Here is a 19683-nt window from a genome sequence, read left to right on the forward strand (position 1 = left end):
AAGCTAATCATGTGACCGACTGGGCGACTTGTGAAGTTCTAGCTTCTATTCTCCTCCCTTTCGTAATTCTGATTTTCCTTTCCTTAGCTGCAGAACGACACTCGTCTTCCTGATTTTACCAAAAAATTTGCTTAAATAAAAGGGAGATTATAGTCTTACAAAAGTCCAAACCAATGGCCAAAATTGAGAGAAACAACATATAGGACATAAAACTAGATAAAGAATAAAGGTATTTTATTTTATTATATAAATTTTGAATTTAAACCTGATTTAACATCATTACTTGGGCCCAATACTAAAAATGTCAAAAGCCCATCAACCAGTGGAGGCCCGCTATGCGTCAGACATGGTAGACGTCACGTCATTTCATATACCAATGATACTAACCTGCAAAAGAATATTCCTTTATCAAGTTCGAAGACAGGTAGCCAACCCTCCAAAAGTTTCTTCGGAGAACTACAGATACAAATTCTGAATTCCAGCCCCCTGTTACTAGCCCTCTCCCCCTTATAAACCACATCTCCCAAATTTCTTTTTCTTCCTCTGGTTGGTAAAACCATCACAGAACCTAAGAGACTGGCATCTTAGGCATTCATCAATGTGAAACCCAAATGGCATTTCAAGATTGAGCTGAAATCAATAGAAGCAACGGCAGCAACAACAGCTGGGGAGTTGTTCTTCATGGAATTCTGTAAATTATGGTCCACGCTGGTCATGTTCATGGCCTTAATGGATATGGCGGTGAGTGGGAAGCACATCCCAACAACTCTGGAAGGGCCGTTCCGACCAGTCACTCGTCGCTTCGATTCGTCGTTGCGCCGAGGAAGTGATGACTTGCCCATGAATCATCCCAGGCTTGCTAAGAAAGTTCCCTCTAGTTTCCCTGAACAGATTGCTCTAGCCATCTCTTCACCAGCTTCAATGTGGGTTTCTTGGGTAACTGGTATCTGACTCATCGCACACTGTGTCTCAATGGTTCATTAGCTCATTAATGGTGTATTGATATATTGAATTGTTGAAATAAGTCGTGTTTCGTTTGTGCAGGGGATGCTCAGATTGGTTCTAAGGTCACTCCACTTGATCCTTCTACAGTTGCTAGTGAGGTTTGGTATGGGAAAGAGAGCGGGAACTATACGTTTCTCCAGAAGGGAACATCGACTGTGTATAGTCAATTGTACCCGTTTGAGGGCCTTTTGAACTACACATCGGCCATCATTCATCATGTGAGGCTTGAAGGTAAGAAAGCCCACCTCGGTTATCAGTTGGAGATCTAAGAAGTTGTGGTGGAACACATTAAAAGATTTGAAGGTGTTCCTGTCCTTTTCCATTATTTTTGTTGTGACAGTGTTGCTCTTCCAGGCAAAGTAAAGTTTGATGCTCTCTCTTTGTTTGAATAAAATGATATAACTCTGCCCTTCAGACTAATTTAGGCACTGAATTGTCTTAAGATGAAGAAAAACATAAGCATTCAATTGTCACAAAATTCCCAAAATTTGCACTAGGGTTTGTAGAATAATTGATTTTACTGGATTCATTTATTCAACTAGTCTGGCAATTTGCCTTAATATTCAGGGATAATTCTTTGGACTTTGACCATGTCTTGATGATTCAACATTCAAGTTATGGCAATTTCTTAAGGAAAGTTTTTGACTTTTCTTTATTTTTATGTTTCAAGTGCTCTGATACAATTGAGGTGTGTAATTTTTTGTCTTGTGTAGGTACGGCACCAAGAAAAATATCATATAACAGAACAAGAAAGCTAACAAAATATGAAGTTAAAGAAATAAAGCTACTATATTATCTGGATGATTGTTTGTGCTTCATGTGAAATTGAATTTGAGGCATTTCCCTGACACCTAAAATATATATGCTGAAAAATAATGGTGATATTACTGGTCAAGATTCAAAGAATAAGTTAAGATTTATACATGCAAAGAGTGGTGCATTTTCATGTTAGAATGGTTTTCTTATTGAAGACACTAGCTTACTAATGGCACATACCTGGGTTTGCAACCCAGTTTAAGGCCACTGTCAACTAACAATAACCAACTTGCCTACCAACAGAAAATGAAAACATTTTCTGGAAGGAGAAAAAAGAAAGAAATTTGTCAGATTTCCATTGTGTGCTTTTCTTATATTTCCACACCTTTACTGAGAACTCGGTGTACTTTTTAGCTACCATGTTCATTGAGTTCTTGCTTTTCTTGCAGGCCTTGAACCTGGGAAGAGATACTATTACAAGTGTGGAGATAGTTCATTATCAGCTATGAGTGAAGAACATGTGTTTGAAACATTGCCTTGGCCTAGCCCAAATACGTATCCCCGTAAGATAGCAGTTGTTGGAGATTTAGGTCTGACAAGCAATTCAACAACAACTGTTGACCATATGATCAAGAATGATCCTTCAATGGTGTTAATGGTTGGTGACTTAAGCTATGCAAACCAATACCTTACAACAGGTGACAAAGGAGTTCCATGCTTTTCTTGTGCTTTCCCAGATGCACCCATTAGAGAGACATATCAACCCCGATGGGATGGCTGGGGAAGGTAATCTCATCTTTAAAATTATATTATGAGTATCTGACCTGATTGTGGTTATAATTTAGAAATGAACCTTCTATGGATTCCTAACTGAAGCTCTGTAGTGGTCTTTTAAGCTCTATAATTTATAGATGACCTGGTTTAAATATGGGTTACAGTTGGTCTCACTATCAAGGCCAGTTTGAACTTTGAACATATCTGAGCCCTCAAATTGATAGATTTTACAGTTTTCACTTCAAATGGTCATAAATTGGACCTAATTTTTTTTTTTGGGGGGGGCACCTTTTTTATCTTCTAAACTAAACTGATCATTGTGGTCTGATCTGATTAGCCCAAGAGTGTAGGTGTGAGATATAGGCAAAAGAGTTAAGAAAAGGTATACCACAATTGAAAGCTTGACCATGTTGACCAAGGGTCTAATGATGGGCTCATACCAGGGGATATTTCTGCTGCCCTATGGTTTTTCACCCTGTGACTCAGGATAGTGGAACACTTCGTGTTACACCTCTGCATTTTACAAAAAATTGCTCTATTATTCCTCCTCAATTTCAGCTTGTGCATTACTTTCCCTCTCTCTGCTCAAATATTCCAGATGCAATGGGATTTTTTAGTAGAAGATAAGTGATTCTATTATTAGGGAATTTTCTTCACCAACAGGGCTTGAGAAGATTAGTAGAAGGTGCCATCATGATTTCTAAAAGAACCCCACCCCAGAAGGTCTGGGATTGCCCATAGCAAACTGATCAAAATTTATTTTATTATTCAACTAGAACTAGAATTTGTTTCCATATATACATTAGTTTACTAGAAGTTTTTCTGTAAAGTTCTATTTTTGACATTATTTAATTGGAAATTAGGTTTATGGAGCCCCTGATCTCAAGGGTTCCTATGATGGTGATTGAAGGAAACCACGAGATTGAGCCTCAAGCTGGTGGCATCACTTTTAGTTCATACCTTGCACGTTTTGGTGTTCCTTCACAGGAGTCTGGCTCCAACAGTAGTTTCTACTACTCATTCAATGCAGGAGGAATACATTTCATAATGTTGGGAGCATATGTTGACTACAATAGTACTGGTGACTGATGTCATTATCTTCCATCCGTTTATTGCTCTAAATTGTAGTGCTTGTAACTTCAAATTGTTATTAAATTCTGGAATATCATGTCTTTCATCTGTATACTTAAGATTTTCACGTATCCTTGTTGTAGGTACTCAGTATGCCTGGTTACATGAAGATTTACATCTAGTGGACCGTTTAGTGACCCCCTGGCTGGTGGCTGCATGGCATCCTCCTTGGTATAATAGTTACTCATCACATTACCAGGAATTTGAATGCATGAGACAGGAAATGGAAACCCTACTATATCAATATGGAGTTGATATTGTTTTTTCTGGTCATGTAAGTCAGCTTTTTAATCTTCATTCTCATTGGTCATGCAGTTCCATTGTTTGTTTTTTTGTATCTAAAAGAATGACCTGTTTAGCATAAAAAAGAATGACCCATTTAGCTTTTTAATCTTCATTCTCATGGGTTTTTCAGTTGAGCCACAATTTCTGAGGCTCAATGTTTACTAAACAAGATTCAAATGATTACATTGGTTGACATATGTGCCCAAGAAAGGCCAATTTTCACATGTCATGGGTAAGGACTGGATTATGGTTTTAAGATAAGAGATATAAAAGTAGATAACAACTACAGAAATGTGCAAGCAGTGTAATGTGTGCCTTTTCAATTACTAACTTAATGTGTAGGTTTACTTGTTTACTGAATCTAAGATTTTGTTATATTGGGTAGAACTGCTCTTTCATTCATCAATCTGATTGCATGTCTGATGGTACAAGGAAGTTCAAACATGTTTTGGTTTCACTCTTACATTTGGCTCTCATTTAATATGTGCTTTGAAGTGGCCTCTCTCTCTCTCTCTCATTTATCTTCCTAGAGGGTTTCATCCACCATTATCTGTATGATTATTTTTGTTGCATTGAGAACGCTTCTGATCAATTATCCATAAAAAATGAATGATATGCTTCAAACTCAGACATGCAGTGGCAACATCCATTGACTTGACCAACAATGGAAGTTGAATATCAAAGGTGATTTGCTTACTCTGTCCTGTCAATGTCCCATCAATTTCCTTTTGTGAATATTGCTTACCTTATAAAGTACCAAATCCTCTGTCATTTAAAATGGGGATGGTTCTACTACTAATTTTGTTTAATAGTCAAAATGAAACGACTAGTAATCTTCTAATTGGCTATGTATTTTGGGGGCACAAAACTGCTCTTTCTCTTGTTGCTTCAATTTACAGGATAAAGTTCAGCTTGTTCTCAAAGCCTTGTACAAACCACTTGGGATCAGCTGGCTTAAACTCTCTTGTAGTAGAAATAAGCCCTTCTTTAGAGATATTTTCTAAACGAAAATATTCAATCCTTGGATGGTGTGAACCCCCTAATTTCATTTGTCTCACTAATGGAACTAACTAGAACTTGCCATCCACCAAAACGGGGTGATGGGTTGCTGATGAAAGTTTGATTTGTGTATTGTGTTTTTTTTTTTTTTTTTTTTTTTTTGGTAAAAAAGAAAATAGCCCACTTAGACAGCTCCAAAGGCACCAATATAAACTAGAAGAGGGTAAGAGGCTATAATGATGATGAGGGGAAGGCATGAAACCGGGTTTCCCAACACCTCTGAATGGCACAAAAAGATCCAAGCAAAAAGGTTGAAAACTAGGTTCAAGAGGAAGCTATGGGTTGTTCAGTGTGCAGTGATGAAAAGTGTGAGAATGCTTCCCCTTAATGCAAAAATTCTGGAGGTTAGGCCCATATTTAGTCCACCCCTTCCAAGACCTTGTATAGCTGGGACCAGGATTGGGTAATGGTGTTTTTTTTTTTGTATTTGTTTTCTTTACCTAAATGTTCCTGGACTCAGGGATACCACCATCTAGTTCCCAAAATAGAGCTTCTCCTTGAAAGGAAACATAAAAAAGGAAAAAACATATTTATAGATGTGCAAAAAGTAGGTACAAGAAAGAAGCAAGGCAACTAAATAGAGTGCAAGAATCTGAGTTAGGTATAAGGGCTTTGCAACCTTTTGATTCTTAGACCTTCCATGTGATGGAGTAGTTTCCTTATTCTTGCCAAATTTCCTTCTTTTTTGAAGGGTATTTTTCAGCATTCTCTCTTTCCCTCTTCTTTTTTCTTTGAATTCTCTCTCTAGGATATTTACCTACTCTAAGGTCCTAAGGTGGTCACGGTGAGGGCCATAATGTTGATGGGAGAGATTGGTGATGATTCCCTGGTGGGGTGAAAGCATATAATTTATAGAGAAAAGCCAGGCTACTTGAGGCAAAGGGATAGGTATGTTTGTGGCTGGAGTATCCTAGATCTAGGGCAGGAATTCAATCTAAGGTTTTGGGCTTTATTATTTTGTTGTTCAATGGGATCCCCATTTGAAATTATCAGCTATAAAAAACAGAAGAATGTAACCAGATTCAACTAATTCAGGTTGAGTATATAGAGGTCATTTGAAGTCGTTGACACCCTTAAAACTTAGTTTTGGAGCCTTAGGGTCCATTTTAAACTTTAGTGCCTCTGTTCTACAATTTGTGATCAGATACTTTCTTATCTAAACAAGTGTTAATAATAAGGAAAATGTTGATCTTAGTAATGAGAAGCATGGACCTTTTCTTATTTTGCTACCACTATAACTGGTATTACAAATTAGTGTGTCTAAAATTTAAAGAGGAAAATGTCATATAACACTTCACAAAATCCATATATCAAATCCTCTTTCATACCATGTCGTTTGTCTGACAGTTCATGCTTCTCTTTTAGAATTATACACATGATATGATTAAATGTCAAATTTGTTAGGTTTGTGTTGTTTGGGTTGAGATCCAATGGTGGGTTTGGACTCCTTAATATGCATTACTTGTATGATAAGGAGTGTTGTTGGCTTATACAAGGGTGGTTCTTTTCTTTGAGTGAGTGAGAGATTGAAAGAAAAAAAGGTACACTTGAGAAAGAATTATCTCTCTACATGTTCTTTGGGTTTTGAGAGAGGAAAGGAAATGGGTATACAAGGGTATAGGGTTATTTGGGTTATAAATCATAGGAAATATTATACTGTTCTTCATTCTTTTTCGTGATGAATAATGGATCTATCTCTCACATGAATGTAGGCAAAGGCTGAACCTCATAAGTCATTGTCATCTCTTGTGTTATTATTCTAGATTTGTTTGCATTGGTTTGCATATAGTAAAATTTTATTGTCCTGTAGGAAGACCTTGTTTACAAGAATTACCTATGGGTAGAAACATAGATAAATCTAGTTAGCAAGTTTTACAAGATTTACCTAGTGTTCTATAGGAAAATTCTTATTGTTCTTTTCACATGCTTGTTGTTTATGATTTGTTCCTAGATGGGAAAAGTCAAGGTTCAGTAACTAATAAGTTTGCATCAAACCTTGTGGCTGCTCCCCAGCAAAAGCTAATCTATGATGTTTGTAGACCTGTACAAGCCTGCCCTAAACCAGAGATGGAATTGAAGAGTAACCCTTAGCAAGTATTGGGGTTAGAGAACTCTACTAACCTCTTCACAAGCAATCAAAGAGCTCTTTCTAAGGTTCCTTTTTAGAACCTCTGCTCTTGGATCTAAGTTCATGTTTATGGAAATAATTTTTATTATAGCATCATGATTTAATTCTCAAGATGAAGCTCCAACTATCTCCAGTTTCTTGTTGGATCATGGTTGTTGATCTTGATCCATTAACTTCATCTTCAGGATATCAAAGATTCTATAACATGTTCTGAAAATTGTCAATTTGAAGCTAGCTCCTTCAAATAGATATTCAATTCATCCTGTAACTAACTGAAGCTTTCATCCAAAGGTTTTAAACTTCTGCCTCTTCAGAACTTATGAATGATGTGTTTCAGACTGCATCTAATGTTCTTGACACAAGATGCTCTTCTATATGGTTGACAGGTGCATGCCTATGAGCGGATGAATAGAGTATACAACTATACATTGGATCCATGTGGACCTGTTTACATAACAGTAGGAGATGGAGGAAACATTGAGAAAGTTGATGTTGAGCATGCAGATGACCCTGGAAAGTGTCCTTTGGCAGGAGACAACATACCTGAATTTGGAGGGGTATGCCATTTGAATATTTCTTCTGGCCCCGCAAAAGGAAAATTTTGTTGGGACAAACAACCAGAATGGAGTGCATATAGAGAGAGCAGCTTTGGACATGGAATACTAGAGGTATGCACTTGAGTATAATCTAATGGTTCTAATCTATATCTATATCTATATCTATCTATCTATCTATCTATATATATATATATATATATAGTTATATACTATTATGAAAAGCACGAATGAGGCCTGAGATTTCTGGAATTTTACTTGACTAAAATACCCCTCATTTTGAATTTAAACACTCTTTGTTTTGTGGGCAAAAATGTAATTTCAATATCACTATTCATTTCATTAAATCCCATATTTAAGGTATTAAATTCTATTGATTTCTAGAATTTTTCTTGGCTAAAATACCCTTCATTTTGAATTTGGACAAATTTCACTTTTGGGGAAAAACTGTAATTTCAATACTACTATTCATTTTATTTCAATTCTCTCAAATTAAATCTCATATTTAAGGCATTAACTCCTATTCTCTATCATTTAATACTATATTTAAGGTATCTTTGTTTTTTATTTTTAAAATCTATTAATTAAGCCCATAAATAATGATTTTCATAATATAAAAACTTATATTTTTAAAATCAATTCATAAATTATACCATTTTTTTCATTTAGGTGGTGTGTAAGTAGTTCAACCATTTGGGCCAAATGGATCAATCCAGAAGTATGAGTTTTTTTTTTTTTTTTGTAAACTAAAATTTTATTAAAAGAGAAAAAAATGAAGTATATATAATAGAAATGCCCATATGGAGTATGCAAAAACCCGGGCCACACAATGGAAAACCAACAAATAAATATAATAAATATGGCATATTTATCAATGATGAAAATAGAATATAAAATTTAAAAGTAAACAAAGTTGAAACCATTTTCTATCTGGGTCACAGATTAATGGTTTAACCATTTGAGTTAAATTGGTTAGCTCATTGTTTCATGATTAAAAAATTAATTAAAAAATAATAAATAATAAAAAAAAATTTAGGCTTATGTATAACATTATATGTTTGGCATATTAAAAACTAAATGTGATAAATAATAATTGTTCTTATTAATGATATAAGTTGAATATAAAAATTAGAAAAATTGATGTCTAATTTGCGATTCTATTAACTAGGTTAAATGGTTCAGTTAGGCCACCATGTTGATAATTAGTCTTTTGCTAGTAAATGGTTTAGTTGTAAATGGACTCAGAATCATTGTTAAGTGATGGATTTGCCCATTTGACCAATTGATTTGACCATAAGATAAAACCAATTTTCTAAAAGTTAATTGCAATTGCATTTCCCTTATAATTAAATAAGTTAGCTTGTAATTTTATAAAATAAATAATGAAAATACAAAATATAAAAAGTATAGAACTTATAAAAAATTTGAACATGTCTTTAATAATATATATATATATATATTTATATGATGCAATATGGGATTCGGCCCAGCTGAGTAAATATTTACTAAGTTGGCTTTTGATGATCCATTTTAGTTCGTATTTTCCAAGATAGCTTCATTGTAAGATTTTTGTTTCCGAACTGCACTATTTGGTATTAGAGCTAGGTTTGTTCATTCTTTGGATTATGGCTCTTAAGAAGAAACAAATGACACATCATGGAGTAGGACATCAACAACAAAACACTTATACACAAGACGAGATGATAGAGTTGAGAAGATAAGTCAATGCACTTGCTCAAGAGTTGATATCACTATTTTCTCGTTCCAAAATAGGGGACAATAGTTCCAGTGCAAGTGCATCCACTCGTTCATTTTCATCATCAATGAAAACAATCAGATTGTTTGTAGTTGTAGATGGTGACAAAAAACAATGAAAAATGGGTTTTCAAGTTTGAGATCCCAGAGTTTCATGGAGGTTCTTTCACACATTCTTTATCATCATTAAGGCAAGCAACCAAATTGACTATAGTTGCGGGTGATGAATAGAACCAGTGGAAAATTGATATCAAGATTAAGTTTCTGGAGTTTCATGGATGTATAGTTCCAAATGAACTCATGGACTAGAGTTCCATGGAGTAATCAATTTCAAAGTTTAAAGATAAAATCAAATCTTATGACTTTATTGATTGATTCAATTTTGTTGAGGATTGTAATGAAAATCTTGCATTGTCATTTTTCTCAACATCTGTTGAAGAACATGTTGATTAGAAGAAACCTCCAATCTATGATGAAAAACTAATTGCTCAAGAGGAATATATTATCATTCATAATGAATTTCAAGATGATGGAGAAATATTTATCATTTGGAGGTTTTGATAACATCATTGTCATACAAGTCTGAAGATCTATATTAGCATGCATTTTTGCAATATTCAGAATGATCAATAAAGGAAGAATTGAATTATTCGAAGATCAAGAGATATGGTTCAAAGGTTAAGAGATGTAATGAAGAAATCTCAGTTCGTATTAGAGATTTACACCACCAATTATGTATCAAAAGGCTAGAAACAGAGAATAGGAATGGCAACAAAGCGAGGTGAGGCTGGGTTTTGCCTGCCCCGTACTTGACCTTGAATTCAAATTCGTCGCCTTGAACCTTGGTGAGGCTAAAAATCCTAACCCATCCCCGTCCTTGTGGGGAATGGGTACCCCCGACTTTGCCCCGCCCTGCCTCGGCCATTCTTACTTGTACACTCATTAATTAATTAATTTTTATTTTTTTGAAATCTACCTAGAATTATTTTATATTATGTAATATAATATAATATATAATATTATATTATAGCACTATATATATTTCTCTCTATATATATTGTTTTATAATATAGTTGGGCTAGGGTTGGGGTAGGGTGGACAAATATCGTCCCCACTCTATCCCCAACCCCAGAATTTTGGGTTTTCCCCGAACCTGTCCCGAACTCCGATCAATGGTAAAAAAAAAATCGCCCAATCAGAGTGAGCCACGGCAAGGCCCCACAAGGATGAGTGAAATTGCCATCTCTAACAAAGAAGCACAAAACCATATTTTGATAGTCTCTTGGATGGTAACATGAATATGGGGTCAAATTCTCTTCAACCTGGGGAGGATGTAGTATGTGATTCAGCTTAATTGAATAAACATTTACTAAGTTGGCTTTTGATGATCCATTTTAGTATGTATTTACCAAGATAGTTTCATTGTAGAATTCTATATCTATCTACCCTTATTTGCATTTACCAAGTTAACATCACAGTGGTATTTTTTAATTTGTCTTCGATTAAGATAATTTTTTTAGAAGATTTAGTCGGTAGGGGTGGATTCAAAATGAGCCAAACCGAATACTTGGCCATTCGAGCTTGGCTCGCCAAAACAATGTTAGGCTCGGCTCAAGCTCGAGCTCAATTTGAGACAAAATCCTGAGATCGAATTTGGTTTGACTCAAAAGAACGCAAGTTCGAGCTTGGCTCGGCTCGAGCTCGACTACAAGTCAAGCTTCCTATAAAAAATAAAAATTATGCATATAAAAATTATTTATTATTACACATATAATAAAAATTATTTATTATGCTACCGAGCCTAGCGAGCCGAGCTTCATTGGGCTTGATCTTGGCTCGAAATCGATTTAAACCAAGCCGAATTGAGTTTTTTACAAGTTGAGCTCGAATAACTCGATTTGTTTCCACCCTTATTAGTAGGATTCTAATAAGAAGTGTTTTACTAGATTATGAGACTTTCTTGTAAGAGGCATAAGGGTATCAAGAAGTTTATATAAAGAGTAGATAGGGGAGTTCTGTTGATTTTCTCTTAAGTATTTAGTGAAGAATTGTTCTTCTTGTTTTTAGCTTTGATTCTTTTCTTTGAAGGTTTTCTTAATGTGATTTGTTTGCAAACTACGTCATTATATCCATGATGCAAGAAAGTATTATACCAAAAGGATTTTAGCAGATCATAGTCCACTAAGGAATTTTGATGAATACCACTTGATGGTGGCATATGAAGGAACCTAGAAGTAACTCCAAAAGGAGAAAATGGAGAAAGTAGATTGAGATGGTCCCGTCATTTGCATGTAAAACCATATATAAATCTATTTTCAAAAGTTGTTCAATTTAATGTTGAAGGGGCTACAAAAGCCAAGGATAAATCAAGGACTTTGGTGGAAATAATAAAAAATATAAGTGTCCATAATTTAATTGTGGATATAGCACTGAATGGCGAAAGGGGATTCATGTAGCTGATCCCATATAATTTGGACAAAACTCTTAGATGATAACCACCTAATTGGTCATCATTTTGATGATATCAATTACATGAGCTCTAATAAGAACATTTAGGCTGTGTTTGGTTGCAGTGTAAATCTAAATTTACAACGAGGAGTTTAACATCTATTGACTTTTGAGAGTGTAAAAAAGGAACCAGTATTTACATTCACTGTGTTTGGTTGATTGATGTAAAATATACGTTGGACTTTTGCAAACGTTTGGAGAATACCCATCGATGTAAATCTCTACCCCTGTTTAAATAACAATGGTTGGGTTTGTAGGATCTGTATAGAGGATAAAACACTCTACATTATCAAACTCTCATGTATTCGTACAACCTGCAATAATTAAATTTGGAGATACTAGATCAAAACCCCACTTGGGAATTTCACCGAGAAGCCAACTAGCATCGCCAATGTGACCATAGGCAACATAGTTTGTTATCAAAGAAGATACAGTGGATGGATAGGATTGGAACCTAGGTTTAATAATGCCAGTGTAGATACAGCTTCCGCTTTCGAAATTCAATGATATCTTATAGGATTCAAAATAGAGAGAAGTGTTTGTTGATCGAATTGGGTGACCCAGCAAAGAACTGTTTTGTAGTCTAAAAGGGCCTTTTGTGGGAACCCTTTTCAACGGAGGCTCAGATGATAGAACCGCATTGAGATGGTAATAACTTGATAGTTGATGCTTGTGTTGTGAGGCATTTCATCGAACAGTTACAAACTGATTAAAGGTTCTAAAACTATCCAAGTGACATATTTTAAGAACATATTTGCCGTTTAAGTTGAGGGGATATACAAACCTTGCACCGAATCGCTTTTTAGCGTGTTCAACAGTTGGAGATAGAAAAGAAACAATGGCGGAAACTTTGATTCTCTGATAGTGTGCTGAGAAATTGTAATTTACGTTTCGAGATGGAGACACACACCGAAACTCAACCATCAGAAAGCAAATGGGTTGTCAAATGGCAGAAACTTTGATCATGTCTCCCATTACCCTATTCAACTACATTTCATCCATGTCCCATTTTGGGTCCTATGTAGTAATAATCAAGCAGCTACAGGTTTTAGAGGCGGGTCCTATGTAGTAATAATCAAGCAGCTACTGGTCTAGGAACAACTAGTTAACCCCATATTGAATACTAGAATTGCATATTCTGATGTATACCAACTAAACTATGGTCCCATAGGCTCATACAAATCTGTTAAATATGAAAAAAATGAAAAAGGAAACAATGTCTTTTTAAAATTCATGTCAAAAGTTTGAGTCTTTGACCTAAAAGTTGCTTGAAATTCTTTGTTAAATAGACACATAATTAATTATTTATAGAGGCTGGCGCATCAGTTGGTTAATTTCCTCTCTTCATTCTACATGTCTTTCTTTGCTGCAGGTGGTAAATTCAACATATGCTTTGTGGACTTGGCACAGGAATCAGGACATGTATAAAGAAAATAGCCATGGTGAGCAAATATATATAGTACGGCAGCCTAAGCTGTGTTTGTCAAATGTCAAACCAGTTGCATAGTTCAATCAGTATCCTCTGACAAGGATGATATTCTGTTCTAATTTCTAAGTTGGGGAAACTTTTTCCTGAAAGCTTATATTGTTTATTTGATAATTTTCAAAGGAAAGGCTTGATGGTAGGTTACAATCCTATCTTGTAACACAATCTACTAAATCTGCTATATATTTCTATTATATGCTTTTCTGCATGCCTTTCAGAAGGCAGGTCAGGTCCTACCTACTTTTCATGTTGATCTCCTTTACTCAAGGTTCAAAGTATCAGAAACATGAAAATAAAAAATGCAACTTTATGGTATTACACTTTGGATATATATAGATATTATGAAAAATTTAAGATACATACAATGTTCAGAGTATCAATATTCCCTAATTCATAGTTTTCATGTGTTGTGTTATTCTAAAAAGCGATAATCCCTAATGAACAAGGTTTAGAGATCTAGATACCCCTTAATTCGTACTATTTCACTTGTATTGATACTTTGAACCTTGGAATGCATGGATACACCTTGGGAAAGTCAAATAAATCCCCAGAAAAATATATCACTAAAATTAAGTATAAGTTTTAGATGACTCTCAATAAGCTATATATACATGATAAACATTGAAACACACATTTTAATAGTCTATGTCTTGTATCAAAAATAAAGAAAAAGAAACGAAAGAAAAGTCTATGTCAAGTATGAACTATCACACACTTGGTTAGCATTGAAAAATGAAAGAATAGCTGAAATATGTCTGCATATGAGTACATCTCAATTAAAAAAAAAAAACAAATTTGTGGTATATAAATTTTAACAATCAATTTTGAAGTATTTATTAACAAACATCTACTAATCACTAATTCTAAGAACAGAAAATGTCTAAATATTAAGATATAAAATAAATGTAATTATGACAAATAATTAAAGCATAGGGTAGAGATAAATCATTTGTAATTTTTTAACTAAGGACTAATGTTTAAATCTTTCATGCTTGATTTTTTAGACAAAAAAAAAAATTATGGGTTATAGTAGATTTTTGTTGATACTCGGAATAGGTCGAGGACAACACTGTAACTTTTCTCGTAAGCCGAGGTGTCGCTGAGTAGTCCGAGGTCCGAGGTGGCTGAGGAATTGTAGGTCGATCGTACAAAGAAGAGAACGTCAGAGGCCCTGGGTGAGAACCTGAGGCAGAGACTCTTGACGGTTAAGTTAGTATTAGGAGGAGTATCAGGTGGACGAGGTCCGAGGTGCATGCACTTAGACAAGGCCACAAGAGTTCTCAAGTGCTAGCTAGAGAGCTTAAGTTCCAATCCTTTACTTTGGGGGGTTCACCTCCTATTTATACTTGAGGCTGCTTGGAGGTAGATGAGCTCAGACGATCTAGATGTGGTCCGTATGCGGGGAGCGTGGCCATCTGAGGCTGCCATGTGACCCCACGCTATTGGCTCCGCAAAGCCCGTCGAGCTCTATTCCACATGTGCCCTGATTGGGTCTGCTCTGAATTGCATTACTTGACACGTGTAGGCCCGCGATAGGACGGGACCATCTGCACTTACATCAATTATTAATTAGTACACACACACACACACTAAATTAATGATATGCCACATCAGATGGCCTCTTTGTGCTCTATTACCCTAAGGGAGCAATTCTGGAGGGGGTGCAAGATTCCCTCTAGAAGCCTATGGAGTTGCCACCTACCATGGCTTATCCCCCATTTTCCTCTCCTTTTTATTAGAAAACTAACTATCACCCACTATCTCCTAAATTATCTCTAACTTTTTCTAATTCCTATTTATCTCCTATATTATATCTAATTCCTATTTATTCTCTCCCCCACTTTTCATCTATATCTATCTAAGGAAAGTTTCAATTAAAAAATTTAACACTTTTTATATTTTTATGAAATTCATAATGAAATTATGTAATAATAATATAAATTATAATTTTATGGATTATTCAATTTAATAACTAAATATTATTTTCAAAATATAAATAAAAAAATATTTAAATGTTATTTAAATAATAAAAATTAAAATTACGTAATAACTTTAAATAAGAAAATAAATAAATTTTTTTAAATAACAAAATATTTAATGAAAACTGGCTATTAATAAAAAAATGACCAATAATTTGTTAGAGATTAATGAAAATCAACCATTAATGAAAGCTGACCAATAACTTTTAATAATTATTGAAGATTAAACTATTGTTATTTTGTTAGAGATTAGACTATTAATTTAGCTAAAATTAGGAGTGTTCACTAGGTGGTTCATTTTGGTTGCAGAATGTTTGGCCAACCAAACTTATTTAGTCGAGTTAGGGAGTTGGTCACTCAAAACTAACCGGCCATTAGTGAAAATTGACCAACTCAAGTTAAATAACTAAATATTTTAAATAACAAAATATTTAATATTACGTAATAACTTTAAAAGAAATAAAATTTTAATAACAATTAATTTCAAATATTTTAAATATTATTTAAATATTTAACTAATGAAATATTTAACATAAATAAATTTTAAATAGTTAAATGAATGAAATTATGTAATAAATTTAAAAAAATTCTAAAGTGTAGAAAAATAATTATAGAAGATTTCAGAATATTTGAATTAATAATAATTTTATATTATACAAAATTAATAACAAAATTATGTAATAATAGTATTAATTCTAATTTTACGGATTATTAAATTTAATAAATAATTAAAATTAAAAAAAATAATTGTATTATTTAAGTAATTGAATATTATTGTAAATAACTAACTTTTAAATACTTTAAATATAAAAAAATAAGAAATAAATCATATTTTATATATTATTTCAAAAACAAAAAAAAAAAAGATTAAATGACAAAATTATTTTATAACTTAAAAAAATTAACAGAAACACAAAAATAATTATAATAGATTAAATAGAATTTGATGTAAGAATATAAAATGTAAAGAATTTAAATATTAACTAAATAGTATTATAAGTATTTAATTTTAAATGTTTTAAATATAAAAAAATTTAATACTAAATAACATTTTAAACATTATTTAAAAACAAAAAATATATTAGATAACAAAATCGTGTAATAGCCTTAAAAATTTATCAAAAACACAAAATTATTCATAATAGATTTAACAATACTCGATAATAAGAATATAAAATATAAATAATTGAGAATTTTAAATATTATTTAAATAGTGAAAATAGATTAAATAAATTAGAGTTATTGAAGCTTTTTATTAGTTATTTATTATATTTTTGTTATTAATATATGTTTAGTAGTTTTGTATTTTCACTATAAATTTTTAATAATTATTGGTGATTAAACTATTGTTATTTGTTAGAGATTACACTATTAATTTGGTTGAAATTATTTGTGTTTACTAGATGTTCAATTCTGTTTCAAATTGTTTGGCCAGCCAAACTTATTTGGTCGAGTTGGGGTGTTGGTTACTCAAAATTGACCGGCGATTTGTGAAAACCAACCTGGGGACCGACCCGCTTTTGCATTTGGGTCACAATCACTAGGTAAAATGGGTTAGACTATTCCATGTCAACACTCTATATATTTAACTTTTGCTTAACAAAGTCGCTGCATCGTACGGGTCCCCACTAAACCCAGAACTAAGGTTAAGTAACGGTTCGAACGATTCAGCCAGTCGGGTTAATGGCAGTTGAAATCATTGGTATTGATTTGGGTCCATCTTCAGTTTAGTTGGTTAATTCGAACGATTTAAACTTAAAAATTAAATTAAATTTAAAATATTATAATGATATTATTAAATGAATAAATTTTAAATTTTAAATTTACAATATAAAATAGTTTATACTAAGAAACATGGGAATTATATATATAATCGGGCTAGTTTACAAATGGCCAAACCAAATGACTGAAAATACTAAAAAGTAATAAGTTTGATCAGTTTTATTGGTTTGATGAATAATCCTAACTGAAATTAATTATTATTATGTTTATACTAAAAAAGTATAAAAAATATAAATAATAATTAATTATTTAAAATTAAAATACAAAATAATAATATACTCTTATATATTTCTATTATTTAGCTTTTCCATGCATCACATGGTCTAGTACAAACTAATACTACGAGTATTGGTAGGGCCGTACGGGTGGAATAAGGTAGAGTTTCGGCCATTCCATCTGCCAGCCACGTATCGACAAGCTTAAAAAATGATACATATCGACCATATTAAAGTCAATTCAATTGGATAATCTAACAACAAATATGATTTCATATTGAAACCGTAGTGAGGCCCTAAATGATCTGGTCTGAATCTTAGAAATGGATATGAATCATCCCGGTTTGAGAAATATTGTACAGGTAAACCAATAAATCCTGATTAATTATGCTTATAAATTATTAGCTCTTAGCTCTGCTTAGTTATTTTTGTAATTTGTATTTTTCTTTCCATAAATAATAAGTGATATAAATATAAAATATTAATTTAAAACATATAAGATCCATTATAATTTCTATGATACACATTGTATCAATCATTTCATAGATTTTAATTATTAAAATAATTATTTCATTTTTATTATTTTTGTTTTTATAAATAACTAAATAAATTAAAAATTATTTTTTGATGTAAATTCTTGTTGGATCAATAGATTTGATAGATAAATATAGATGTTAGTATAATCAGGTCTAATCGAGTCACATCCGATTATCCTGATTAATAATTGAAATGATTCTACGTCTATGATTTTGTCCCATAGGTTCATCGCAAACCAGACCTAACCCGCTCACAAAATTGTGTTCAGCCATTTATTAAGAATATCTCCTCCAATAAAAGGATACAAGTATGGAGATATTCCCAATGCATGGCTGAAAAGTACTTTTTCTGAGAACGATGTAAACACAATTTTGTGAGGGCTGAATCCACCCTAGTTGACAATGGGGATATAAACGAATCAGATCAGATTCAAATCACAGTATATTTGAATCCGATCTGACAATGTTCATGTCGGATCGGATCTGATCTGAAGATCCGATTGGATCTGATAGGACTCGATCTGAATTTGAATCTGATATACCAATTTAAATAAAGAAAAAAAACAAAAAAATACAAGTAATTTTTAATTATTTTGATCATATATATACATGTTTTTATAAAAAATAAATAATATAACAAATTTATAAAAATACAATATAACTAATAGGATTGCATAGGAATCGACCCCATCCAAAGAGATGATCCAAATTCAACCAAATAGGATTGCATCTCAGTTCGGTTCGGATTGGATCATAATCCAATCCATTTGCACCCAGCCCCAATTTGACGTTAAGATGGGATCAAACGAAATGCATAAAGGCCATGATTTCAAGGTTTTAGTCATGGTTTTCAAAACCGGACCGGACCGGACAGTCGGACTGGAAAAACCGGGAAGGTTCCATTTTTCTCCAAAACCATTGATTTTGGTAAGCAAACCGCTGAACCGACCGGTTAACCGTTTGAATGGTTTTTATTTTTTCAAAATTTTTAAATTTTTTTAAATTTTTTTATTTTTTGTCAGAAAGGGAAGACCATTAGAATCGAACGGTCAGACTGTTCAAAGCGGTAACCAGGCCCCAGACCGGTTCGGTTTTAAAAACCATGGTTTTAGTCCAAGGCTTATTGCCAACGGGCTTGTAAGGCCAAGGTGGAGGTCACAAGGCCCACAGAACGAGCCCCCACGTGCACATCCCAGCGTTCATTGGCATCATCTCTCGTGCATGCCATGGGAGATGTTCCCATTGCACGGTTGGGATGTGGTGTGGGGCGCGCTCATACGGTTTTATTAGACCAAGACCAAAACCCACGTTCTAGCGGAAGAAAAGAGAAAACGGGGGTACTATTGTAAAATCGGAAATTCAGTTCAAAGATACTAGCCGTTGCCTATCCTTTCCCGCCAAATTAAAAGAGTTCCCACCTTCCGATTTCATCAACAGACATAACAATTAACGACCATGTCTCTTGTCCTTCCAACCGTCGCATCTCTCCAACCATCATCGCAGTGCAGAAGCTCGGCGTTTCTTCTGAATCAGAGTTTCAGACCCACCTCTTCGAAATGGTGTTTGGCACTAAAAGCCACCATCGAAAGGTCATCAATATCACCCGCTCGTCTCCATATAACATTCGACCCAATCGACCATCCTCTCCATCAAGTATTCAAGTTTAGTGTGTGGTGTTATCTTCGGCATACTTCCTGCACTTGCAAGACCGGTTCTCAGACACTCTCCGG

The 19683-nt window shown here is 33.6% G+C and overlaps 1 protein-coding gene across 4 annotated transcripts; it reads left to right on the forward strand.

The window, feature by feature from the left end:
- The first annotated feature begins 411 nt into the window (after positions 1-411).
- Positions 412-13681, forward strand: PAP23 (purple acid phosphatase 23). Of its 4 annotated transcripts, none has more exons than XM_088980614.1 (7): positions 412-943; positions 1045-1236; positions 2211-2547; positions 3399-3616; positions 3750-3940; positions 7525-7806; positions 13328-13681. In XM_088980614.1, exons 1-7 carry the CDS (start codon positions 682-684, stop codon positions 13460-13462), a joined length of 1617 nt encoding a protein of 538 aa, XP_088836740.1. In that variant the 5' UTR covers positions 412-681; the 3' UTR covers positions 13463-13681. The 4 variants fall into 4 exon arrangements, with proteins under 4 accessions (XP_088836740.1, XP_088836742.1, XP_088836739.1 ...); XM_088980616.1 differs by lacking the exon at positions 13328-13681 and adding an exon at positions 9292-9874 and having other exon boundaries at positions 438-943; XM_088980613.1 differs by lacking the exon at positions 13328-13681 and adding an exon at positions 9330-9874 and having other exon boundaries at positions 438-943.
- Positions 13682-19683: the final 6002 nt, after the last annotated feature.

Source organism: Nelumbo lutea, chromosome 3 (genome assembly GCF_056320005.1).
Source record: "Nelumbo lutea isolate HS-2025 chromosome 3, American lotus-T2T, whole genome shotgun sequence".
Classification (NCBI taxonomy): Eukaryota; Viridiplantae; Streptophyta; class Magnoliopsida; order Proteales; family Nelumbonaceae; genus Nelumbo; species Nelumbo lutea.